At 46.1% G+C, this 27,663-nt stretch overlaps 1 protein-coding gene across 1 annotated transcript in view; it reads right to left on the reverse strand.

Moving 5' to 3' along the window:
• Nucleotides 1-324: 324 nt before the first annotated feature.
• The window catches only part of NTRK3 (neurotrophic receptor tyrosine kinase 3), a 364,188-nt gene continuing 336,849 nt past the window's right edge, over nt 325-27,663 (reverse strand). The window contains exons 16-17 of the mRNA XM_029065746.2: nt 8,607-8,765; nt 325-5,149 (exon numbers count right to left, since the gene is read on the reverse strand). Coding sequence (XP_028921579.1) covers nt 4,964-5,149; nt 8,607-8,765 — 345 coding nt within the window. The 3' untranslated portion in view covers nt 325-4,963. The remainder of the gene's footprint in view (nt 5,150-8,606; nt 8,766-27,663) is intronic.

Consider the following 27,663-nt stretch of genomic DNA (forward strand, 5'->3'; position numbering starts at 1 on the left):
AGTGAATAGCTTTAATGTCAAAAGTGGCTTATTAAATATTTACCACGTGGGCTTAGATATCCAGTCCCTTTTCCAGAGAGATCCATCCTGATCTCCCTCCTTCTCCCCATCCCCCTCCATTCTTCCCTCCCCAGGGGAAAGAGGATCAGGGACCACTGGGATGGGAGCCCGCTGCTGTTTTATTGCCATCACCCACCCGCCCCCTCCCCCCTTTCTATTCTTAGATTGTGAGCTCCTTTAGGGGTCAGGAACCATGTCTAATTCTCACCCGTATATTTTCCCAGTGTTTAGCACAGTGCTTTGCACACACTAGGTGCACAATAAATATGATTCCTACTACTAATACCACTATTTCTACTACTACTTCTACTACTACTACTATTACTATCTTCCAAAAGTGGAGAAAAAGGTCAACTGGTCAACCTCAGAAAGCAAGAACTTTCAGGGTTCTCTGTGGTATTGTCATCATGGTCCCATCTGGGAAGAGAGTAATAGCCAGATGTGACCAGATGACAGATTGTCATCATCACTCCAGTGATTTTCTACCTCTGCCTGACCCTGCCTTTCCAAAGTTGTCAAATCCTCTGGATGGTAGGGACCCTGATGAGGTCATCTAGTCCAGCCCTCCGCCTCCAGGCAGAACTTAACAGAAACCATTCCCGGATGGTAACTTTTAACCTATTCTTCTCCTCACAGTGGAGTGACTAATAAGCCTCTCAATTGTGCTTCAAATGTTGCAAATTTTCAATCCCACATCAGAGTTTTTTACTGTGTCAATAAAAGACAGGATCAAAACCTCATACTTCACCACTTGGGCCAACTTTTCAACCTGGCCAGACAAGAGCCATTTAAACCAAATACAGAAGAGGAGAGTTTGGGCTAAAGAGACCATGCCACCTGATTTTCCTGCCAACTATAGACCCATTCCAGTCAACACCACTTTGAAACCTGCCACTGGGGAGAACGGAATCTGAAATCCTGCCCCAGGAGGTGTCAGATTCCAGACCCAGATAAAGTCACCCCAAGTGCTGTCAAAGCCCTAGGAGAAGGACATTGAGAAACTCTGAGTGACCCTCCTCCTTCTCCCAGGGATCTCTGAGTTACTGCATCAAGATCACTCTGCAAACTGAGAATGACAGTGGGGGTGGGGAGAGAGAAGATTCCAGAGGGCAGGTGGACTGAGGGGGAGCTTCCATGCTCATGCCCAAGGCAACCATAAAGGATGCCACCTCACTTGTCCCCATCTCCAGTGGTCCAGAGAAGTAGCCTTCCTCCTGACCATGGGAGTCAAAATGGGGTCCTGAGCTTTCTGGCCTAAATCACATTCAAACCTCATTCTCCTTGCGCCCAGCTCGGGGAAATCTCCAGAAAAAACACCTCAATCTCAAGCTCTGATCCTGACAAATTCCCTCTTGATCCCAAGCTCCTCATGGCCCCTGGTCTTCCCTAGAGGTCTCTGAACGTTCGATTGGGATGGCACCAAGGTGATGCAATCACCAGATGACAGAGCAATGTTCTCACTGAGTCAGGAGGGATCTTAAACCCCCCTATGGGCATCCTGTTTTCCCCTCCCTCCCTGGGCTGCCTCCTGGACATTGCCTTGGGAACAGCTTGTGCATCACGACTTCTAACCCCTCAGCTTGTGGCATCAACTCTGCCACCCCCAGACCCGTTCCAGGGCAGAGGTTGTAACTGGCTGGGGAGATCAGGGTGATTCTCCTATCCTTGCTCACTGCCAATGTGGTAAACAAGAAGGGAAATTTGGCAAGAGGGCCCAGAGGCTCATGGTCCAGTGAAGGACCTGGAAGGAGGTCAGATTCTCTATTCCCCCTCATCCAGGATGGGTCCTCTGGGAAAGTCCAGTGAATGGTGTAGGGTGTAGATCAGGGCTTCAGTCTTCCCTGTGCCAGGACTCTGGCCCTCCCCACAGGGTTGGAGGACATAAGCTAGATTCTGATGACCTCAGAGGCCTGATGCAGGCCAGCGGAGGACTCAGGAAAACTTTCATGATGATTGGTCCCCACCACTGGTTTCAGCCTGGCCAGAGGCACTGGCCACCTCATCCCCCAGGTCCCAACACTGTTCTCGTTCATTTCCCATCACCTCCCCTGGCTTTCTGCTGTCCCAGATAGCACACCTCACAAATCAGACTGACTGGTCAGAACTCTCTCACAACCTGCAGCAATAATAGATTGGGGTGGAAGAGGAGAAAGAAGAGGAGGAGGAGGAAAGGGGGGGAAGAGAAAGAGGAGGAAAAAGACTCTTTCTCATGTCCCTGCCACCACACAGTCATTTAAAAAAAAGTACTTTGCAGGCCAGTTGCTTAAAATGTGTGCTGACCCCTGAGGTCAGCCACATGGCCCAAGGGACTTAGATTGGGCATTTTGAGTGGGATGATGTCACTATGAAGATGGACCATCTTTTGATGGGAGGGAATGGGGAATGGCTGCCTGTCTGACACCCAATCCACACTTGGTTTCCTGGAGTTCCCTTGTCTCTCACCCCACTCACTCCCTGTCTCCATCTCCCCTCTCCTCCTGTTTTCCTTGCTCCGAATCAGTGGTCAGTAAGATGCCCTGGGAATGAGTCAGGTTAGGAGAGAGAAGCTGGTACAAAAGAGCCGAAGGAACAACAACAGAAGTATGTAGCCTTTGACCTGGAAGTGGATGTTGCGGAAAAGAAGGGAGCCTGGTACTGGACCCTGGACCTCTCCCGACACCTGTTCCTGTGAGGAATTTTTCCCTCCACAGGATTCCAGCAGCATCCAGCAATAAATGATGCAGGGGTGGAGCAATGATGTCATGGGAGAGAGGGGATGGGGGAAGAGGGATGTGAGGGTGAGGGGGAGAGGAGACAGTGAGCCGATCCAATAGAAAACTGAAAGATTTTGTTTACAGGGAAAGACCTAGCCTCCACCTGCATCACAGTGAGTAGCACCAGCCCAAAATCTGAGGCCATCTCTCTCACTCCCCCAACTGGGTGAGTATTGTGTCCATTTCCTTCTTCTCTACAGTGCCCTTTTGTATTACAAGAGAGACATTTTATGCACATTCAGTCTCCCCAGCCATGGATTCCTTGTTTTCCCAAAGGTGAAGCAGAAGTATCAGTTACCTCCAGCTCAGTTCAAAATAGCACAGGCTGAGAAACTGACCCCCTCCACATCCCCATGGATATCTGCCAGAACTCTTTGCAACCATCCAGCTATACAGAATTGGGGTTCAAACTGCAACTGGGAGGCTGGGGCTTGGAGGAGGGTCACTGCAGATGGCTGAGGGATTCTCCTTTCCCTTGTAGACCCAAGCCATTAGGATGGGAAAGATTGGCTTGGGAAAGGACTGGTGGCCAATTTGACATGCCAGGATGTAAGACGTCCCCTTCCTCTATGCCTTCCCCTTACTACCCACCAAGCCACCCCGAGAGCAGATGATCCAGCTCCCTCCCCTTCCCAGCCGAGTTCCCAAGCCTCAGCTCATTAATAAGGTGCCAAATTTCCTGATAGGACCTCTCGCTGGACTGTCTCCCAGAGAAAACATGGCTCCCTTCTCTTCCCCCTCCCCCTCTTCTTCCTCCTCTGCCTTCTCTTCCTTCTCTCCACTCCCTCTGTTATCCTCTGGGCTATTTCCTCACTCTCTGCAGCTTCCCATAGCTCAATAGCAGATGCAGCCAGCTTTTCAGGAGCTGGGAATGTGAAGGGAATGTCAAAGGGACCAAACGCTTCTGACCCAGCCTGCTCCCCACCCCCTGTGGGATACCCCTTTGACGGCTTCTCTTTCCCAGTCCCCCTTCACCTCCTGCTCTCCCCCTTTTCAGATTTCCATAGAGGAGGGGGAGGAGGAACAGGTGAAAGGAGACCAACCTGGCAGCGGCCTTGGGCCCACGAGGTCTCCCTCATGGGGGACGGGGAACATAAGCTGGTCAAATCCTCAACCCCAGGGCAACGTTGACAAGAGGGTTTCTACAGTCCCAACCACCAGCGGGGGACTGACCAGCTAGGGAGAGGCCGAGAAGTCTCCACCAGGTGAGAGTCGTGGAGATGGCGGTGTTCCTGGGCACAGGGCTCCCGCCTCTTCCAGGGCAGAGACACATCCAGCTGTCTGGCCTCGATCCTCCTCCAAGTCTGACAGAAAGCTTGCATGGGAAAACCTCAAGCCATACCAAAAAAATCCCTTTTGCCACCTCCAAGTTTCTGTGTGTCTTTTTGTGTTACCCGTAGGTGCCATGATTGTACATCCCAAAAAGCATCAAGTCTACGCGGTTAAGAATCAGCAAGTAAGAAAATCATCCTGAAGTAACAGGGACGGGGACGGGGGCAGGAGGCCAGACAGTGGGGAAGAGAGAGGAGGGAGGGGCATTTGGTGGAGGCAGAGTGAGATCCCACAGGACACAGATCTGGGGGGATTCTTTCACCAAATCAGGTCGGTCTGGACGCCAGGTGCAGACGACTTATGAGCAGCGACCACCTCCCCCAGACCCCACCCTCCTCAGCATTTTTGACCCCAAAGGGAGGACTGTCTGTCTGTCTGTCAGCACCAAGGGCTTCAGCTCCGTCCCGCCGGAATCAAAGGATCATATCCAGCAATGAGTCCGGTTGAGTGTGGTCCATAGCTTGGCCAGAAAGGTTTTCTTTTTTCAGTTTAATACTTTTAAGGTTTTCTACGTCGTTGTTCTGAAAGTCTTATAACGTTTCTGGAACAGCAGGCTTCCTTCTGCATCGGTGTGGATGGTATTTAGAAACATACGCACACACGGTGAACGTTTATATGTGTATATATATAAATATGTATATATACATACACTCACCAAACTGCCTTACAGGTCGCCGTTCAGAGGTGTATATATAGCAGGCACTTGAGTTTATATGGAGATGTTTTCTTGGGTCGGGGAGAGGGAGAAGGGAGAGGGTCGGGGAGAAAGGAAGGTGGGAGGGTGAGGTGGGGAGTGGATTCTTGATCGTAGGGCGTGGCTAGCCAAGGATGTCCAAGTAGATGGGTGTGGCTTTGCCCAGCGCATGAAGGATCTTGTATATCTCCTTGATGTTGAGACGCTGCTGGGGTTCTCTTTGCCAGCAGCCCAACATGATGTCATAGACCTCCTTGGGGCAGACGCGAGGTCTTTCTAAGACCCGGCCTTGGGTGATGCACTCGATAACCTGGAACACAGAATCAACCAATTAGCCAATCAATCAGTGGTATGCATTGAGCGCTTACTTTGTGCAGAGCACTGGGTGAAGTGCTTGGGAGTGTTTAATACAACAGAGTTGGTAGACACGTTCCCTGTCCACAGTGATCTCAAAGAACCAGGAAAGGAGCGGGAGTGGGGAAAACTAGGATATTTCAACAATCAACAAGGCTGAGAGCCTCTCTCCGAGCCCCTGAGATCCATCCATGAAGAGATGACCTTGGCCCCAGAGACTCTTGCATCTGCTCCCCTCTCCCTGGAGTCCCCTGCAGAGAGGACGCATTGTAGATTTATCTCTCCAAACCCTACTTGACCTTTGAAATTCTCTCACTTTTCCATATGACCACCCAAAGAGCTTTCCCAACAAATATCTCATCCTGTCTTCATGACATCTCTGTAAGTTAAGGGAAGGTGGTTATTATCACCTCCATTTTACAGATGGGGAAACCCAGGCCCAGAGAGGTTAAACAGCTTGTCCAAGGTCATACAGCAGGGCGATAGCAGAGATGGAACTGGGTCCCAGGCTTCCTGAATCCCAGACCAATGTTCTTGCCTAAGAGAGAAGAGAGGTTCAAATCTCTCTCTGAGATTCCTCTCTCTCTTTCTCTCTGCCCATCACTTAAGGCTTAATGGACCACCATCCCTTGTTTCATCCTCTTTGGGTAAACAGCTACAAATATTCTGCTCTATATTCCCTTGGGTCTTTTAGGGGGCAGCATAGGAGTAAAAGAGAAGGGCTGCCCTCAGACTGTAGCCCTACCTTCTGCCATAATTGAAAAAGAGTGGACAAGAGTGGGAGTCTTGGTCCCAGGGATGGATTTGGAGCAGGCAGCCCAGTGCATTCTGGAATTGAGCCACACACATGCTTAGGGACAACCCCACTCTCAGGACAGCCCCAAAGAAATCTCTTGGCAGCTGGCTCTTCAGATGATATGTAAACTTACAGGCCCAAGAACTCAACTTGGAGAATGAGCACTCCACAGAGACTCTTTGTAGTTGTCCGTGTGTGTATAGGTGTACTTTGTATGTCTTTGTGAGCGTGTGTGTATTTACCCTCTCAGCAAGCAGCAATAACTCAAAAAACACCATGACAAATGGCTCCTGCCATCACTGATTTCAATTTTAAAGGCTCTAAAAATGTGCTGTGCTACTTTGGGAAATAGAGTCAGGCCTCATTGAGCTGGTGAAGGGTGAGCTATCAGAAAGTTAAAGAAACACTTGGGTTTTGCTCTTTGGAATTCCTGTAATTAAGCCATCGAGGGTCTGAGCAGGCAGGGAGGAGGCGTGGCTCTGGAGAGGAAAGGAACATTTAGCAGACGCTTAAGAAGATGCCCTCCCCCAACCTACAACCAGCTAGGATCAATTAGGACCCACATCTCCCACACCTGGCTCCCCCAAAGATCAAGTACTCCCCAGGAAGCAGAGTGGTCCAGTGGATAGAGCAGGGGCCTGGAAGTCAGAATGACTTGGGTTCTAATTCCGGCTCCGCCACTTCTCAGCTGTGTGACTTTGGGCAAGTCACTTCACTTCTCTGTGCCTCAATTACCTCATTTGTAAAATAGAAATTAAGACTCTGAGCCCTATGTGGGACAGGGACTGTGTCCAACCTGATTAACTTGTATCTACTCCAGCGCTTAGTACAGTGCCTGGCACATAATAAGCACTTAACAAAAACAATAAAAAAAATTAAAATAGCCTAATGGAAAGAGCACAGGCCTAGAAGTCAGAGGACCTCAGTTCTAATCTTGGCTCTGCCACTTGCTTACTGTGTGACCTTCTGCAAGTCACTTAATTTCTCTCTGCTCAGTTTTCTCAATTGTAAAATGAAGATTCAATTCCCCTTCTCCCACTTACTTAGACTGTGAGCCCTACGTGGGACAGGGACTGTGTCTGACCTAATTAACTTGAACCTACCCAGCCTTTAGAAAAATGTTTGACCCATAGTAGGTGCTTAACAAATACCATTAAAAGAAAAAAAAAGATGTAAATTCTGCCGAGTCATGGGCACCACAAGGCTTGTCATGGTGGAGAGGGGTGTCACCTGGAAGGGGAAGACTGGAGCAGTCCTGGCTCAGGATTTTCTGAACCAAGCTGGCCACCCCAGGGTTGAGTTGGTCCCTGAGCCTCTAGGCCTTGCTCTTCTAACACTCCCCCACCCTTTTCTTTGATCTCCCCAACTTTGGTCAATCAATTCTTGATCTGCAGCAACCCCTCTCTTCTGGCTTTAAAAATTCCTTTATGTCCCAGAACTAGCCAGCAGGGTCTAGTGAAAAGGGCAGGGGTCTGGCAGTCAGAGGACCTGCATTCTAGTCCCAGCTCTGTCACTGGACTACTGGGTGACATGGGGCAAATCATTTAGCCTCTCTGGGCCTTTGCTCCCTCATCTCTAAAGTGGTGATTGAAGACAGTATGGCTTAGTGGAGGCAGCACGGGCCTGGGAGTCAGAAGGACCTGGGTTCTAACCCTGGCTCTGCTACTTACTTGCTGTATGACCTTGGGCAAGTTAATTCACTTCCCTGTATCTCAGTTCCCTCATCTGTAAAATGAGGATTAAGACTGTGAGCGCCGTGTAGGACAAGGACTGTATCCAACCTGATTAACTTGTATCCCCCAGTACATAGTACAATGCCTGGCACAGAGTAAGTACTTAAAAAACACCATAAAAAGAGATACACTGCAAGGAATTAATTAGTTGAGTGATACGAAAAATAGGAACATTCTAAACAGATTCAAGATACTGAGGCACAGCATGATCTAATTGAACGGGCATGGGCCTGGAAGTCAGAGGACATAGTACTAATCCCAGCACTGCTAGTTGCCTGCTGTGTAACTCTGGGCAAGTCTTTTAGCTTGACTTGCTAAGTCAAGCAAGCAGTTTGGCTTAGTGGAAAGAGCACGAGCTTGGGAGTCAGAGGTAGTGGGTTCTAATCCCTGCTCTGCCACTCGTCAGCTGTGTGACTTTTGGCAGGTCACTTAACTTCTCAGTGCTTCGGTGACCTCATCCATAAAATGGGGATGAAGACTGCGAGCCCCACGTGGGACAACCTAATTACCTTGTATCTATCTCAGCATTTAGGACAGTGCTTGGCACATAGTAAGCGCTTAACAAAAACCATTATTATTATTATTAGCTTCTCTGTGTCTCAGCTTCCCCAACTGTAAAATCTGGATTCAATACCTTTTCTCGCTCCTCCTTAGACTGTAAGACCCATGTGAAACAGAGACTGCGCCTGAACTGATTAACTTGCATTTATCTCTGGGCTTAGAAAAGTGCTCAATACATACTAAGGGCTCATTAAATATAATAACAATAGTCACCTTCAACTCGGTCTATTTGAGGAGCCCACCTGTCTGTGCCTAGTCCTCTCGGCTCTAATCTACACCGCCACCCGGAAACCCCCTCTCCCTACTCTGAGTAGACCCGGTACCTCTGTGTTCGACAGCTGGAACCAGGGCTGCTTCCCATAGGTGAAGATCTCCCAGAGGATGACCCCAAAGCTCCAGACGTCGCTCTCTGTGGTGAACTTCCGGTACATGATGCTCTCAGGTGGCATCCAGCGGATGGGCAGCATGGTGTGACCACCCACCTGTGGAAAGACAGAGGCCCCCACTGGGTCATCATGGGACCAGAACAACCCAATTTCTGATCAAAGCACTCCCATTCTTCAAATCCTTCTCAGCTGACAAGCAGCATGGCCTAGTAGAAAGAGCCCTGGGCTGGGCAACAGAGGACCTGAGTTCTAATCCCAGATCTGCCACTTGTCCACCGTGTGAACTTGGGCAAGTCACTTCACTTCTTCGGGCCTCATTTCTTTCAAATGTAAAATGAGGGTTAAGACTCTGAGCCCCATGTGAGACAGGGACTGTGTCCAACTGATTATTTGTATCTGCCCCATTGTTTAGTCCAGTGCCTGGCACGTAGTAAGCACTTAACTAAAACCATTTAAAAAAAAAAAAAATCTGCACCCTTCCCATCCTAATCTAAGACATGATCCTAGTGGGTTTTCATGCCCATCCATCAGTCAGTGAATAAATTGGATTTATTGAGTACTTCCTAAATGCAAAGCACTGGTAGAGTAATCAGTCAATCAATGTTATTTATTGAGCACTTACTGCATGCAGAGCACTATACTAAGAGTTTGGGAGAGTACATTATAATAGAGTTAGTAGACATGCTGTCTGCACACAATGTACTTACAGTCTGGGGGCGGGGATGGATAGACATCAGGACACATGAATAAATTATGGATATGAGCAAAAGTAAGGTGGGGCTGAGATAGGGTGAATAAAGGGTGAAACTCCAAGTGCAAGTGTAACATAGAAGGGAATGCAAGAAGACTAAATGAGGGCCTAGTTGGGGAAGGCCTCTTGGAAGAGCTGTGCCTCAGTAAGGCTGTAAAGGTGGGGAGAATGATCATCTGTTAGACATCAAGTGGGAGGGAGTTCCAGGCCAGAGGCAGAACAAGAGCAAGGGGTCAGCAGTGCATTAGATGAAATCGAGGTGGAATGAGTAGGTTGTTGTTAGAGGAATGAAATGAATGTAGTGGATTGTAGTAGGAAATTAGCAAGTTGAGAAAGGAAAGGTGAGTGAGTGATATGAAGAGGAAGGGCGTTCCAGGCCAGAGGTAGGATGTGGCCGAGAGGTCTGTGGTGAGATAGACGAGATCAAGGAACCATGAGTAGGTTGGCATTAGAGGAGCAAAGTGTGCAGGCAGGGTAGTAATAGGAGAACAGTGAGGTAAGGTAGGAGGGGGCAAGGTGACCAAGTGCTTTAAAGCAGGTGGTAACAAGTTTCTGTTTGATGAGGAGGCGGATGGGCCACCACTGGAGGTTCCTGAGGAGTGGGGAAACCTGGAAAGAAAGTTTTTTTTGAAAAATGATCTAGGCAGCAAAGTGAACTATGGACTGCAGTGGGGAGAGACAGGATGCAGGAAGCTCAGCAAGGAGGCCGAGAAGCAGCGTGGCTCACTGGAAAGAGCAGGGGCTTTGGAGTCAGAGGTCATGGGTTCGAACCCCGGCTCTACCGCTTGTCAGCTGTGTGACTTTGGGCAAGTCACTTAACTTCTCGGTGCCTCAGTTACCTCATCTGGAAAATGGGGATTAAGACTGTGAGCCCCACGTGGGACAACCTGATTCCCCTGTGTCTACCCCAGCGCTTAGAACAGTGCTCAGCACATAGTAAGCACTTAACAAATACAAATACCAAATACCAAGGCAGGATAGGATAAGCGCTTGGACTAACATGGTAGTATTCTGTTGCCGACTTGTTCATTCCAAGTGCTTAGTACAGTGCTCTGCACATAGTAAGCGCTCAATAAATACTACTGAATATTTTGGATGAAGCAAAAGGGCAGATTTTAGTGATGTTGTGAAAGCCGAACCAACAGGATTTATAGACAGATTGGAAATGTGGGTTGAAAGAGAGAGGTGAGTCAAGGATAAGGCCAAGGTTATAGGTTAGTGAGACAGGAAGGATGGTGGGAGTGATGGGACAGAGGACAGATGAGGAGTTCTGTTTTGGATATGTTTAGTTGGAGGTGTCAATGGTACATCCAAGTAGAGATGTCCTGAAGGCAGGAGGAAATGAGACTGCAGAGAGAGAGAGAGAGAGAGAGAGGGAGTGAGAGATCAAGGCTGGAGATGGAGATTTGGGATTCAACTGCATAGAGATGGTAGTTGAAGCCATGGGAGTGAATGAGTACTCCAAGGGAGTAGGTGTGGATGGCAAATAGAAGGGGACCAAGAATTGAACCCTGAGGGACTCCCACAGTTAGGGAGTGGGAACCCTCAAAAAAGACTGAGAATGAGCAGCCAGAGATAGGAGGAAAACAAGGAGAAAATAATGTCACTGAAGCCTAGGTTGGATAATGTTTTAAGAAGGAGATGGTCCACAGTGTCAGAAGCAGCTGAGAGGTCAAGGAGGATTAGGTTGGAGTAGAAGCCACCAGATTTGGCAAGAAGGAGATCATTTTTGACCTTTGAAAGGGAGGTTTCTGTGGAGTGAAGGGGGTGACAGAAGAAGGTGCCTGTTCCTTGGCCTCAAAGAGCCTACAATTAAATGGGGAAACAGGCAAGCAAAAATCACTTGCAAATAGGGGGAGCAGGTATTCCAGGTCCTAATATGTCAGCCTCCTAATATGTCAGCCTGAAATAGCCAAATGAATAGTTGAATATACAGTTAATAATAATAATAATAATGTTGGTATTTGTTAAGCGCTTACTATGTGCCGAGCACTGTTCTAAGCGCTGGGGTAGACACAGGGGAATCAGGTTGTCCCACGTGGGGCTCACAGTCTTAATCCCCATTTTACAGATGAGGGAACTGAGGCACCGAGAAGTTAAGTGACTTGCCCAAAGTCACACAGCTGACAAGTGGCCGAGCCGGGATTCGAACCCATGACCTCTGACTCCAAAGCCCGGGCTCTTTCCACTGAGCCACGCTGCTCCTCTAGTTAAATATGCAGTTAAATATGCAGTTACACAGAAGTGCTGAAGACGGTAATAAAATACAGAAGTGTGGGTACTGTTGGAATGACGCAACTTGAGAGACTGTGAATTAATTGGAGAAGGCTTCCTGGAAGAGGTAGGATTTAAAAAGAGCTGGGAAGATCAGAAGAGTTGTAGGCTGGCAGATTTGGGATGGAGGTCTATTCCAGGCAAGGGCAATAGAGGGAGGGAGGAGTCGGAGAGATAGAATTGATTGTGGGGAACAGCAGGTGGGCTTGGGAGGAGCTAAGAGGGCAAGCTAGGGAGTGGTGGATGAGGAGAGATGATTTGTAAGGTGGAGAGCCTTGAAGACAATTTTAACGACTTTCTACTTCAAGTAGAGGGAAGTAGGTTGCCACTGAAGGTTTCTGAGGAGTTGAGAAATGTGTATCTAGCAACATTTTAGGAAGATGATCCAGGCAACAGTCTGGAGAAAAGACTGAAGGGGAGAGAGCCTGGAGGCAGGGAGATCAGTGAAGAGCTTGATTGTATAGTCTAACCATGAAATGACAAAATCTTGAACTTGGGTGGTAGTTATTTGGCTGAAAAGAAAGTGGAGGATCTTAGAAATTTGTAGGAATAAGACAGGGTGTAAAAGTTGATTAAAATTGAGACCCAGAAAGCATTGAGAAGTAGAGGATAATATCAAGGTTGTGGGTTTCTGGGATAGGAAAGATGGTGGTGTCACCGAAGGGAAAGTTAGGAGGAAGAGTGGGTTTAAGAGGGAAAAGTTTTGTTGGGTTTGAAATACAGAAGGGACACTGAGGGGAAGATGTTCTGAGGAAATTAAATAATGAATTCAATAGGTAACAAATAAATGAAAGAGGTTCATATGAGTACTAAAATAGGTGAGTGGACAGGAAGTTAGGGGATTAGTCATGAAATGGCTCTTGGGTCATTTATGGAGCACTTTGAAGCTGTAGGCCTGTAGATTCTGTTTTAAGTGAGAAGAAATGGGGGAGCTATTGGAGGTTTTCGAAGAAGGAGATTTTTTTTTCAATCATATTTGTTAAGTGCTATGTGTCAGGCACTCTACTAAGAGTTGGGGTAGATATAAGATAATTAGGTTGAACATGGGGCTCAGATCCCCATTTTACAGATGCGGTAATTGAGGCACAGAGAAGTGAAGTAACTTGCCCTTGGTTACACAGCAGACAAGTGTGCAAAGCATTGTACTGAGCGCTTGAGAAAGTACAATACAACAATAAGAGCCTGCCCTTGGATTTACACCATTTATTCAATCCACCCTCTGCCCCACAGCACTTATGTACATTTCCTTAATGTATTTATTTCTATCAATGTCTGTCTCCCTTCTAGACTGTAAGCTTTGTGGGCAGGGAACATATCTACCAACTGTTATATTGTACTCTCCCAAGCACTTAGTACAGTGTTCTGCACACTGTGAACACTGAATAAATATGATCGAATGATTGATGAACATCTCTGTAATTTATTATATTGTCTGTCACCCCTTCTAGACTGCAAGCTCCTTGTGGGCAAGAAACATGCCTACCAACTCTGTTATATTGTACTCTTCCAAGTGTTAAGAACAGTGCTCTCTAAATAGTAAGCATTCAGTAGTAATAGAATTACCATTAGTAATCAATCATTGATTGATTGATCTATCCCCACCTAACAGCCCATTTGGTGGCTCAGATCCTGCCTTGCCCTTAAAACCAGGATTCCCATCTGCAGGGCATAGAGAGAGCCAATGAGTTGACCATTTGACTGTGGTCAGGGAACATGTCTGTTAATTCTGTTGTATTCTCATAAGTCATTAGTACAGTGCTCTGTACATAGTAAGTGCTAAATAAATACCACTGATTGATTGATTGGCCAGCAGCTGCTGAACCCAGGTTGTAAGGAAGTAATGAATATTTTATATGGTTACACTGTTATATTGTTATACTCCCAAGTAGTTAGATTCAAGCTCTCCATACAGTAAGCGCTCAATAAATACAATTGACTGACTGAATGGAGGCCGTGTTGGGGACCTCCAAAGCAGAACTTCCTAGATCCTCTCCTCTCTCACCATTCAGAGCTGGGCTGCTTGCTTCCAAAATTCCCTAGTGGAACTATACTACTTTTCCCAACTCTCCTCCTTCAGAGATAATGCCATGAATCACTCCATCATGCCTTTCAATGAACTCACTTTGCCTTCCTTGGAGCCAATTACATCCCCAGCTCCCCGAGTTTAAAGGAAACTCGTCATTCATTCATTCATTCATTCATTCAATCTTTATTTATTGATTACTACGTGCAGAGCACTGTGCTAAATGCCTGGGAAAGTACGATACAACAATAAACAGTGACATTCCCTGCCCACAACGAGCTCACAGTCCAGAGGAGGGGAGACAGACATCAATACAAATAAAATTACAGATGTATAAATAATTTGTTTAAAGGTATTTGTTAAGCACTTACTATGTGCCAAGCACTGTTCTAAGCACTGTGGTAGCTACAAATTAATCAGGTTGGACAAAGTCCCTGCACCCCACAAGGCTCTCGGGCTAAGTTAGGAAGGCAAGACCCAAGTTAGTAAGGCAAGAAAACAACTGGCCTCGGGTTGTTTACACTGTGAGCTCCTCAAGGGCAGAGACCACACCTATGTCTTCTCCTATAGAAATCTCCAAGCACCCAACATAATAATGATAATGATGGTGCATGTTAAGTGCTTACTGTTCTAAGTGCTGAGGTAGGTAAATTAATCCCCTTGAACAAAGCCCCTGTCTCTTGACAATCCAAATAAGTTAGTAAATAGGTATTGAATCGCTCTTTCACAGAAGAGGAAACTGAGGCATACAGAAGTTAAATGACTTCCTCAAGGTCACACAGCAGACAAGTGGCTGAGCTGCGATTAGAACCCAGGTCCTCTGTGTTCCAGGCCCGAGTTCTTTCCACTAGGTCACACTGCTTCTCAATCCTTCATTCCCATTGCTGATAATACTAACCCCCTCCATAGAGCTCCAAGCGTTTTATAGATTGTCCGTACTCAAGCTTAGGAGGGGAGAACAGGGCAGAGCTGATCCAATTATAGGTGAGGAGACTGACCTATGGAGGATGGGTGAATTGGCTGGGATCAGACTGTAAATCAGCAGGTGAGCCAGGTCAGGAATTTTATGGGTCCGATTTCCCTATTTGACTGTAAACTCCTTGAGGCCAGGGTCAGCATTTTTTTACTTCTACGTTTCCAAGTGTCATGAACAGTGCTCTGCACCCAGTAGCAAGTGAGTGGGCCCAGCAGGAGAGTGAAAGGCCAGGCTGCTTTGGCACAAGATGGTTAAAACCAAAGGTCTGAATCAGTAGTAGCTATAGTAGTAGCAATTACAGTTATTAAGCATTTACTAATTCAGGGCACTGTACTAAACTCTGGGAGAGAATATACAAAGGGTGACCTTATCCAGGGGGCTTTTGCTCCAACTTTTTAAAAAATGGTATTTATCACCTTTTTTAAAAAACGGTATTTATTAAGCACTTGCTATGCACTGTACTAAGCACTGGGGTAGATACAACATAATTAGGTTGGATATAGTCTATTTCTCACATGGGGCTCACAATCTTATTCCCCATTTTTCAGATGAGGTAACCGAGGCCCAGAGAAGTGAAGTGACTTGACCAAGGTCACACAGCAGACAAGTGGTGGAGCCAGATATGGAAACCAAGTCCTCTGACTCCCAGGCCTGTGCTCTTTCCACTAGGCTATGTTGCCTCTCAGGTACTTCCAGGTATGTGCTGTCCCTATTTCCCCAGTTTGAAACTTCCCTGGTTGGATGTTGGCAATGGGACTCTGCCCTTAGTAAAAAAATCCAGCACGTGCCTTCGTCGTCTCTCAGAAAGTTTGCTTTTATTCCCATCTGCCTCCTTCTTTCTCCTCTACTGAGTCCAGTGGGAAAGCCAACTGGGTTGTAGTATTAAGAGGGGAGTTCATAATGGAAAAAAACCCAGCCTCAGTTACAACAATCTCAGCTAAGGAGAAAGGGTAATTAGAGTCTTGAAATTGTGTGTGTGTGTGTATTTGTGTGTTCCCATCTGCATACATATACAAATTCCCACCCAACTAGTCTACATAGACGTTTTTGTTTTTGTTTTTTAATGGCATTTGTTAAGTACTTATTATGTGGCAAGAACCTTTCAGAGCACTGAGGTACATACAAGATAATCAGTTCAGACATAATCCCAGTCCCACATGGGGTTCAGTGACTAAGTAGGAGGGAGAACAGGTATTTAATTCCCATTATATAGATGAGGAAACTAAAGCATAGAGAAGTTAAGTGACGTGTCCAAAGTCACACAGAAGGCAACAGGCAGAGCTGGGATTAGAACCCTAGTCCCCTGATTCCCAGACCTGTGTTCTTTCCACTAGACCATGCTGCTTGTCTATTATGAAACCTCCTCTGGAGATTTTGAAGAAGGGGGCCGGGATGGCAAATTATATTTCTAGGCAGCTCCCCCTCCAGATTATAAACTCCTTGTGGACTACCACTGTGTCTACCAATTCCAGAGTATTGTACTCTCCCAAGTGCTTAGTTGAGTGTTCAGTACACAGTAAGCACTCAATAAATTTCCCCTCTAGACTATAAACTCACTGAGGGCAGGGAAGCAGCGTGGCTCAGTGGAAAGAGCCCGGGCTTGGGAGTGAGAGGTCATGAGTTTGAATCCCGGCTCTGCCACTGGTCAGCTGTGTGACTGTGGGCAAGTCACTTAACTTCTCTGTGTCTCAGTTACCTCATCTGTAAAATGGGGATTAACTGTGAGCCTCATGTGGGACAACCTGATTACCCTGTATCTACCCCAGCACTTAGAACAGTGCTCTGCACATAGTAAGCACTTTACAAATACCAACATTATTATTTACTGTTGTATCATACTCTCCCAAGCAGTTAGTACAGTGATCTGCACACAGTAAACACTCAACAAATACAATTGAATGAATAACTAACACTAAAGCAGACTTGCAGGTAGGTGGCCCCTAAATGCTCACCTCCATCCCAGATCTGTGATGACCTCACCTTGCCCATGTTCACCAAAGCCAGCACCCCTTTCCAGAACTGCCACTGTCTCTGGCTGTCCCTGTCTGTCTGTCTCTGTCTCTGCTTCTCTCCCTTTCTCTCCCCCTCTCCTCCCCTCTCTTTCCATAGCCTTCTGCTCAGTGGATTGTTACCTATGAAAAAGGAGCGGGTGCTGATGGCCATCCATTCACAGAGAGAGTTCCAACTCCACTGATTTCCACCACGAATTTCCATCTCTCCTGGTCATGTGGCCCCAGCAGCTTCCCTAAGCACTTAGAAATCTGTGGATGAACCCCATTCATTGTCTTTCATCTTTAAATCAACTCCAGCACTTAGCATAATGCGAGGCACACAGTAAGCATTTATTATATGCTGTGTGATGATGATTTTTCTCTCCTCTTGCTGTTATCAGTTCTGTTTAATTTTTCCCTCTGCTGCCACGCCTATGTAAACAATTCGTGCTTATGCTCCTGAAGTTCAGGGACCACTTCTTGTAAATTCATTAGTTCTCATTACACTGTGCCAATCACTTAGTACAGTGTTCTCCACACAGTAAGCACGCTCTAAATATCACTGATTGTTTATTATACCCTAGGCTGTAAACTCCTCGTGAGTAGGGAACTTATCAACCAACTCATATTATTGTACTATCCCAAATGCTTAATACAGTTTTCTGCACACACTAAGCTCTTGAAAAATATGATTGATTTATTGTTCAACACTACTCCAAGTGCTTCGTATAGTACAGTGCTCTGCCCACAGTAAGTGCTTAAAAAATACCAATTCTACTACTCTGCACCCAGTAGGGACTCATCAATAATATGTGATATTTATAAAACACTTAAGTGCCAAGCATTGTATTGAGCACTGGGACATAGCAGATAGGATACTGTCCCCATCCCACATGGGCTTATAGTCTATAGGAGAGGGAGAACAGGTAATGAATCTCCTTAGTTCCCTGGGAGGGAACTAAGAATCCCAGAGGCACAGAGAAATTAAGTGACTTGTCCAAGGTCACAGACCAGGCAGTTGATAGAGCTGGGATTAGAACCCAGGTCTCCTGAATCCCAGGCCCTTGCTTTTTCCACTAGGATACGCTGCTTCTCCTCTGATACAGTGAAAGCTTAATCTAAGCAAAATTGCAGAATGAATGCACAAAGGGAAGACTGTATTTATCGCCTTGGGTCATGGGTTTTGGCAACTAATGCCAAAGGTGTTGATTTAACAGAACCTCTGTAGAATGGAGCAGGGGGAGGCTCCAGTCCCCAGGTTTCCTAAAAATCCCTTAGAAGACTTGGAAAATACAATGAGTCTAAGAGCTGAGTCTCTCCCCAGGCTGAAGCTAGAGAATAAAAGGCCTATTGTAATTCCGCCCTAGCCTTTTTTTTTCCTGCTAGTGAGTGTCAGTCCTCAGATCAGCTCCTACCTAACCCCCTGAAGCCCTCTCCCTCCTCTCTCACAATGTCTCCCTTTGTTTTGCGGCCTCCTAAGTGTTGCCCAACTGTAGGGGTGCATTCCTTAGCTCTGGTTCCAAAGCCCTTCCTGTCTCTCAAAGCCCCAGGAAATGCTTGGGGAAGGAAGGGAAAACAACGTGTTTGAAGATGATTTGCTTTCGAAATCACATCAGCTCATATCCTTCAGGTGGCAGAGTGGCTCAGTGGAAAGAGCATGGGCTTGGGAGTCAGAGGTCATGGGTTCTAATGCCTGCTCTGCCCCTACTCAGCTGTGTGACTTTGGGCAAGTCACTTCACTTCTCTGTGCCTCAGTTACCTCATCAAGCGCTCAGTACAGTGCTCTACACAGAGTAAGCGCTCAATAAATACTATTGAATGAGTAAAATGGTGATTAAGATTGTAAGCCCCTTGTGGGTCAACCTAATCACCTTGTATCCCCCCCCCCCCCCGGTGCTTAGAATAGTGCTTTGCACATAGTAAGTGCTTAACAAATACCATGATTATTATTATTATTATTATTATTATTAAGGATCTGGAAGAAGTAATCCCAAGGCATCAACACAACCTTCTCCTTATCTAGCAGTAGTGCTCCTCACTGACTAATAATAATAATTATAAGCACTTTCTATGTGACAAGCACTGTAATAAGCACTAGAGTAGAAACAAGGCAATCAGGATGAACAAAGTCCGTTTCCCTCATGGGGGCTCAGAGTTTAAGGGGGAGGGGAAGCAGATGAGGAAACTGAGGCACTGAGAAGTGCCTTTCCCACACCAGGGCTCATAGTCTTAGGGGGAGGGAGAACAGGTATTCAATCTCCATTTTGCATATGAAGGAACTGAGGCACAGAGAAGTTAAGCGAGTTGCCCAAAGTAACACAGCAGACAAGTGGTGGATCTGGGATTAGAACCCAGATCTTCTTGACTCCCTGGCCCATGCTCTTTGTACTAGACCACACTGCATTCTCTAAGACTGGTGACAGAAAGATGGAATTCAGATGCAGAATCCATGCTGAATCCACATGACCACCCACAGGTAAATTTCTGAACACATCTTTTTTTTTTATAGTAAGTGAAAGCACTTACTATAATGATAATAATTATGGTACTTGCTAAGTGCTTACTGAGTGATAAACACTGTTCTAAGCTCTGGGGTAGATGCAGGTTAATCAGGTTGGACACAGTCCCTATCCAACATGGGGCCCTCAGTCTTAATTCCCATTTTACAGTTGAGGGAACTGAGGCGCAGAGAAGTTAAGTGACTTGCTCAGGGTCACATGGAAGACATGTGGTGTTCCAGACACTGTACTAAGCACTGGGGTAGAAACAAGGGGCTCACAGTCTTAATCCCCATTTTACAGATGAGGTAACTGAGGCACAGAGAAATGCAGTGAGTTGCCCAAGGTCTCACAGCAGACAGTGGCAGAGTGGGATTGGAACTCAGATCCTTCTGACTCCTAGGCTCATGCTCCTTTCCCTAGGTAAAAAGCAGAGCTCAATCCCATGGTGGGAAGAGTTATGGGTAATTGGTCAATAGGATTTACTGAACACCAATTGATTGATGTATTCATTCAATCATATTTATGGAGCACTTACTGTGTGCAGAGCACTGTATTAAGCGCTTGGAAAGTACAATTTGGCAACAGATAGAGACAATCAGGGATTGGGTAGGACCCAACAACAAGCTCACAGTCTAGAAACGAGGAGACAAACAACAAAACAAAATAAAACAAGTAGACAGGCATCAATAGCATCAATATAAATAAATATAATTATAGATAATTATATAAAATAAATAGAATAATAAATATGTACTTATATACATATTGATTATTGCTTTTTGATCCACAGCCCTGAAGCGGGTCCTTAGAAGAATATAAAAGAGGTAGAAGGTGTGATCTCTGCCGCCATGGGTGTTGAATGCACCTTTGTGAACTGTTAGACACATCATAATTTTCAGAGAGAAAGAATAAGTGCTTAAATGACAGCACGTGTAAATTGAAAAGTAGAAAGTGCTCTCTGAGGTTGTGAGTCAGTCAGATAACAGACACATTCCCTGCCCACAAGAAGCTTACTTTCTAGAGGAGACGGGTATTAATATAAATTAATAAATCACAGAAATGGCCATAAGTGCTGAGAGGCTGGAATGGGGGCTGAATAAAGGGAGCAAGTCAAGACAACACAGAAGAGAGTGGGAGAAGAGGAAAGGAGGGCCCAGTCAGGGAAGGCCTCTTGGAATGCATAAGGATAATTGATGTTTATCTACTTGTTTTATTTTTGTTTTTGTTTTGTTTTTGTTGTAGTTGTTGTTTTGTTGTCTGCATCACCCCGCTTTCTAGACTGTGAGTCTATTGTTGGGAAGGGATTGTCTCTGTTGCTGAATTGTACTTTCCGAGTGCTTAGTACAGTGCTCTGCACACAGTAAGCACTCAATAAATATGACTGAATGAATAAATAAGGACTGAGGTGGTGCGAAAGTGCTGAGATGATGAAGATGATGATGATGGTGGTATTTGTTAAGCACGTACTCTATGTCAGGCACTCTACTAAACACTGGGGTGAATAATAATACTAGTTATGGTATTTATTAAGTGCTTACTATGTGCCAAGCACTGGTCTGAGCACCAGAGTAGATACAAGGTAAGCAGATTGTCCCACGTGGGTCTCACAGACGAATGGCGGAGCAAGCCAAGTGGCGGATACAAGCAAATAGGGTTGGACACAGTCCCTGTCCCATGTGGGGCTCACAGTCTCAATCCCCATTTTACAAATGAGGGAACTGAGGCACAGTCAAGTGAAGTGACTTGCCCAAGGTCACACAGCAGACAAGTGGGAGAGACAGATTAGAACACATGACCTTCTGACTCCCAGGCCCATTCTCTATCCACTTTGCCATACTGCTGCCTGATGACATGATAACTGGGAGAACCTGGAGAGAAGAAAAACTAAACCAGGAGAGTCTTCTGGATGGGGTGTGGTTTCAGAAGGGCTCTAAAGATGGGGAAAGCCAAGATCTGGCAGATTTTATTCATTCAATCATATTTTATTGAGCACTTACTGTATGCACAGCACTGTAGTAAGCAAGGAAGGAAGTGCCAGGGCAGCAGCAGGATGCGATAAAGGATTCAGAGTGGGGAAAGTGGAGAGAACAAGGCATAATGACAGTGTGAACCTGGAAGGGACAAAGAATGTGAGCTGGATAGTTAGTGAATTGGGTGGTTGGCCCGTCATTGGGCAGGGATTGTCTCTGTTGCTGAATTGTACATTCCAAGTGCTTAGTACAGTGCTCTGCACCTAGTAAGCGCTCAATAAATACTATTGAATGAAAGGAGAGAGCTGATGGATTGCCTTAAAGATACTAGTCAAGGATTTCTGTTTGATGTGGAGGTGAATGTGGAATGAACAGAGGAGAGACTTGGAACGGTGAAGTTTTAGGAAAAAAATCCCGGCTGCAAAGTCCAGAATGGTCTGAAGAGGGGAGAAGCTGAAGGTAGGGAGACCAGAGAGGAGATTGATACAGTAGTCTAGGCATGATAGTGTTTCCACAGGTCCAGAAGGTCACTGGACACGTCATGCCAGCTGCAGAATAATAATAATCTTAATAATCTTAACAGTTATAATAATAATGTTATTTGTTAAGTGCTTACAGTATGCCAAGCACTCATCTAAGCAATGGGGTAGATACAAGCTAATCAGATCCCTCATGGAGATCACATTCTAAGGTATTGAATCTCATTGAAACACAGATATTGAATCTCCATAGGCAGATGAAAGAAATGAGGCATAAATTATGTGACTTGTCCAAGGTCACACAGCATGTTAGTGGCAGAGCCAGGTTTAGAACCAAGGTTCTCTGACTCCTAGGCCCCTGCTCTATTGCTTCCCTAGATACCTGCACTGAGCCTGCAGCAGCCCAGGGCAGACAACCCGATCATCTCTGGAACTATTCGAGAAGCGACAGGGCCTAGTAGCTACGGTACGGGCCTGGGATTCCAAAGTACCTGGGTTCTAATCCCAGCTCTGCCACTTGTCTGCCCTGTGACCTTGGGCAAGTCACAACTTCTCTGTACCTCAGTTACCTCATCTGGAAAATGGGGATTAGGACTGTGAGACCCATGTAAGACAGGAATTATATCCAACCTTATTAGCTTGTCTGTACCCCAGTGCTTAGGGCAGTGTCTGGCACATAGTAAGTACTTACCAAATACCATTTAAAAGAAAACAAAAGAAAAGAAAAAAACGCTCAAGGAGAAGTTTCTTGCATACTAGCATCAGAACAAAGATCTCTCAAGGAAAATGGTCCTGCAGAATAGTAATAATAACAATAATAATGGTAATTGTAGCATATGTTAAATGCTTCCTATGTGCTAGGCACTGTACTAAGAGCTGGAGTAGGTGAACTAAAGGTGAGGACCCAGTCCTGTTTACATCATCCTGTTTACATCATTACAGAAGCAGTGGCTCAGTGGAAAGAGCACGGGCTTGGGAGTCAGAGGTCATGGGTTCGAATCTCAGCTCTGCCACTTGTCAGCTGTGTGACTGTGGGCAAGTCACTTCACTTCTCTGTGCCTCAGTTACCTCATCTGTAAAATGTGGATTAAGAGTGTGAGCCTCATGTGGGACAATCTGATTACCCTGTATACCCCAGTGCTTAGAACAGTGCTCTGCACATAGTAAATGCTTAACAAATACCAACATTATTATTATTATCATCTGGAGAGGAATTTCCTTTTAGAAGAGATTTCTGCATGTTCTGCATACTATCAGCAAAAGAAAGGAGAAACTAAGGGGAGACTGTAGATTCTAAGCTTGTCGTGGGCATGTCTATCAACTCTGTTATACTGTACTCTCCCAAAGGCTTAGTCCAGTGCTCTGCACACAGTAAGTGCTCAATAAACATGATTGATTGGTTGATTGAGGAGTCTGAGAAGCACTTGGGAGTTTGCATTATTTTGGTAATAAGAGGCACAAGCTTTTTCTGCAATGGTATGTGTCTAATAAGAATAATAGTATTTGTTAAGTGCTTACTGTGTTCCAGGGATTGTACTAAGTGCTGGGTTGGATACAAGCTAATCAAGTTGGACCCAGTCCCTGTCCCATGTGGGGCTCACAGTCTCAACCCCCATTTTATAGATGAGGTAACTGAGGCCCAGACAAGTGAAAAGACTTTCTCAAGGTCACACAGCAGACAAGTGGCAGAGCCAGGATTAGGCTAGTAATCAGGTTGGATGCAGTTCCTGTTCCACATGGGGATCATGGTCTTCTAGGAGGGGATAGGATTCAATCCCCATTATAAGAATGAAGAAACTGAGGCACAAACAAGTGAAGTGACTTTCCCAAGATCACTTAGTAGACACAGCCTCCCTCCTCATATAGAACAGATAATTGCTCTCCTCCACTTCAAAGCCTTATTGAAGGCATATTTCCCTCAAGTAGCTTTCCCTGACTAAGCCCTCCTCTCCTCTTCTCCACTCCCTTCTGCACTGCTCTTACTAGCTCCTTCACTCATCCTCCCTCCCATCCTCAAAGCACACATGTATATATCTGTATTTCTGTAATTTATTTATTTATTCATATTAATGTCTGTCTCTTCCTCTAGACTGTGAGCTTGTTTTGGGCAGGAATGTGTCCATTTGTTGTTATACTGTCCTCTCCCAAGTGCTTAGTATGATGCTTTGGACACAATCAATAAATATGATTGAATGAATGAGTGAAGTGGTAGCGCAGGGATTAGAACCCACATCCTCTAAACTCCTAGGCCCATGCTCTTTCCACTAGGCCACACTACTTCCCCATGGCAGGACATTCCTCTTGGCCCCTTTCTCACAGTCAATTTGGGTGAAGCCTTGGGATTTTCAGTCTGACATCTGACAGGACCCTCTTCCCAATCGCCAAGGGGCTTCTGTGTTCATTTAGGAAAGTGACCCCACCCAACAATCTGCCTCCTGGAAAGACCCGAGCCACTCTCACTGTTTCAAAAGGAAACTAAAGCCCAGAGAGGGAGGGCCTGCAAGACACGGCCTAAAATGGAGAGACCCCTTCTGCCCCCTCTGGTTGATCTTGTGACTTCATTCCCTGGTGGACCTTTATGGGGATGAGATAGTGTGGCCTAGGGGCAAGAACATGAGGCTGAGAGTCAGGACACCAGGCTTCTAATCCCAGTTAAATCAATCAAAGGTATTTATTGAGCACTTACTATGTGCAGAGGACACTACCAAGTGCTGGGAAGGGTATAATGAAACAGAATTAGAGGACATGTTCCCTAACACTAATGAGCTTACAGTTCTGCCACTAGCCCGTTCTGAGACCTTAAACAAGTCGCTTGCCATCACTTTGCCTCAGTCTCCTTCTCAGCAAAACTGAGATGAGATTCCCTGCTATCCCTCCCTTTCAGATTTTGAGTGTAATCAATCAATCATATTTATTGAGCACTTACTGTGTACAGAGCCCTGTACTAAGCACTTAGCAGAGTACAAGATAACAGAGTTGGTAGGCTTGCTCCCTGCCTACAACAAGTTTACTGTCTAGAGTTCCATATAGGACAGGAGTGGAGCTGATCTGATTATCTTGTATTTACCCCAGCATTTAACATAGGGCTTGGCACAGAATAAGCGCTTAATAAATACCATAACTAACTAATGAGGCCCTGAGCATTTGAGTGGTTGAATGCTAAAGGAGAATTCTCATCCAAGAGAGGCCAGCCATGACATCATTATCCTTTCTGTCTCAGACAGAGCTCATAAAATCAACACCAGGCTGGGTGTGGGAGGGCCAGCCATAGGGGGGAAATCCATCTTTTACCCCCTTTCCCAAGCTTCTCTGGCCCACAGTGCAACCCCAGCTATTTCAGCCTCTGCCTACTGCCCACCGCCCTCCTGCCTGGAAGGCCCACATGATTTAGACAAGCCATTTGTTACTTATAATCTAGATGGCAGATAATCAGTTCCACTGTCCCAGCATTAATCATCATAAGATTCAAAATTCATTAGGCTTGATTGTTTGGAAATCTATTTCCTATTAATGTCAGTTTCTCAGAGAAGACTGTCTCTTTGGAGAGAGGGGGTGGGGTTAGGAGGATCCTGGGGGAGAAAAAGCAAGAAAGAGAGGGGAGAGAGAGGGAGGGAGAGACACAGAGGAATGAAGAAAGAGAGGGAGTCTGGAGATGCCTGATTCTAGTTCCTTTCTCTCTCCTTGTCAGTTCCTTTAAGGGACACTAGATTTGCTGGAAAACTCTCTGATCATCTGAGATGGCACCTGTCAAACAATCATTAGCATTTATTGAGGTATTACTGTGTGGAGAGTAATACTAACAATGGTGGTATTTGTTAAGTGCTTGCTATGTGCCAAGCACCGTTCTGTGGGGACAATCAGGTTGTCCCACCTGGGGCTCACAGTCTTAATCCCCATTTTACAGATGAGGTAACTGAGGGGTAGAGCAATTAAGTGACTTGCCCAAAGTCACACAGCTGACTAGTGGAGGAGCCGGTATTAGAACCCACGACCTGGGACTCCCAGGCACGTGCTCTTTCCACTAAGCAATGCTGCTTCTCACTGAGCACTTACTAAGAGTAGAGCACTGTACTGAGCACTTGGGAGAGTACACAACAAGGGAATTGGTAGACACAATCTCTGCCCTTAAGGAGCTCCCCATCTAATCTGGGAGGAAACCGGCATTCCATAGAAAGCAAATCCTGTTTTCATTCCCTCAGCCTGAATGCAGGACAGAGGCTGCTTGTCCTGATCATGTCCCTGTGGCACCAGAGCCAAGCCGGATTAACCTCTGAATGCCCGGACACCCACCAAGATCCCTTCTCTTTAGCCATCGAAGAGGCAGATTGCCCTGTTTTTGCTTCTCCCCTGGAGCAGGGGACGGTGTAGGGGGGCAGGGGACGGGAGCGAAGCCAGGAGCATGGTGAGGAGGGACCGAGATTAAGAGCCGACCGGCATGACTCTGGAATGTCTTCCCTCGTGCAGATGGAGAGATGACCCAGACCTCTCAGCGGCTTTCCAGCGGCCAATTTCGGCTCTCCAATTAGTCTCTATCTCTCACCTAATAAAATTATGCTTCTGGTTTCAATCTGCAAAGAAACTGAAAGGAAAAACCGAAACAAGCCCCGAGGTGGGTGGTGGCATTCTCAGCCAGGAAGAGATAAGGAAGGACCCAATTCATCTTTGCCATCTCGCCTTCTTTCACTACCCAAATCTTTGGCTGGACACAACACACACACACACACACACACACATACTTCATTTGCTGTGGTCCTGGACATAGACATTTGAGCTCTCAAAATGCATCAGCTCTGGCTGGCCGGATGCACTGGGCAGGATGTGACTCCAGACATCTTCTCTCCATTAGGGTTAGCCAGGAACGGCAGGGAGGAAGGATGCAGGAGGGCAAAGAAGTCTGCCAGTGATCAATGGGATGGATGCCACCCGCAGGTTGGGGGATGGGGGAGGCAGCTGAAACAGGGACATAATATCCTCCTACCAGATATACTCTGGGAGGTCAAGAACCTTTCAGACAAATGGATTTTTCCAGATAACATTTAGTTGATGGTTTTTCTTAACGGGCTCAGAGAGGAAAGGAAAACACAGGGAAAAACAGGCCAAGGGACATAAATCCTAAAGGGCGGGTTCCAAGCTGCTAGAAGGGGCCATGGTAGCAGGTCAGTGTCACTTCGCTTCGTCAGGAGCCTGCCACGAAACTACAAACCTTTATAATTCCATCCGCCTTCCCCCTCTTTTTTCTGCAATCACAAATTAGTAAGATAGTGCAGACATTCGGTTTGCCCTGAATCTCAATGCCATGTTGACACAAAACTTTGCCAACCAGCTCTATGCAGAACCAGGTAACGTGCAACCTAGGGAGACACTAGACTGTAAGCTCGCATGGGCAGGGAACATGTCTACCAACTCTATAGTATTATACTCTGCCAAGCACTTAGTACAGTGCTCTGCACACAGTGAGGACTCAATAAATACGATAGATTGATTAACTGATTGGTAGCAGAATACAGTGATAACCCATCCCTTTCTTTCCCACAAGATCCTTGGCTGTGCAGAGGGATTACTCCATGCAATCTGGCTGATCACCTTGATCTTTTTCAGATAAAGTAAGAAGGAGGCTTCCCCAGAAGCAGTGGAGAAGCACCATGGCCTAGTGGAAAGAGTACAAGCCTGGGAGTCAGAAGGACCTCAGTTCCAATCCTCGCTCCACCATGTGTCTGCTGTGTGATCTTGAGCAAGTCAGTTAATTTATCTGTGCCTCAGTTACCTCTTCTGTAAAATTGGAATTGAGACTGGGAACCCCATGTGAGACATGGACTGTGTCCAACCTCATTAGCTTGTTTCTGCCCCAGTGCTTAGTACGGTGCTGGGCAAATGTTAAGCGCTTCACAAATACTAGTTTTTGAAAAAAGCCCCTACTCACATCACTCCATCCCCATAATCTACATATACCCAGGCTATTGTTGACTTGTTAGAATTGCTCTCTTCTCAGGAAATCATCTAATCCCTAGTACTATCTCCCCCTGGTACAT

The sequence above is a fragment of the Ornithorhynchus anatinus genome, chromosome 5 (assembly GCF_004115215.2).
Source record: "Ornithorhynchus anatinus isolate Pmale09 chromosome 5, mOrnAna1.pri.v4, whole genome shotgun sequence".
In the NCBI taxonomy this organism is placed as follows: Eukaryota; Metazoa; Chordata; class Mammalia; order Monotremata; family Ornithorhynchidae; genus Ornithorhynchus; species Ornithorhynchus anatinus.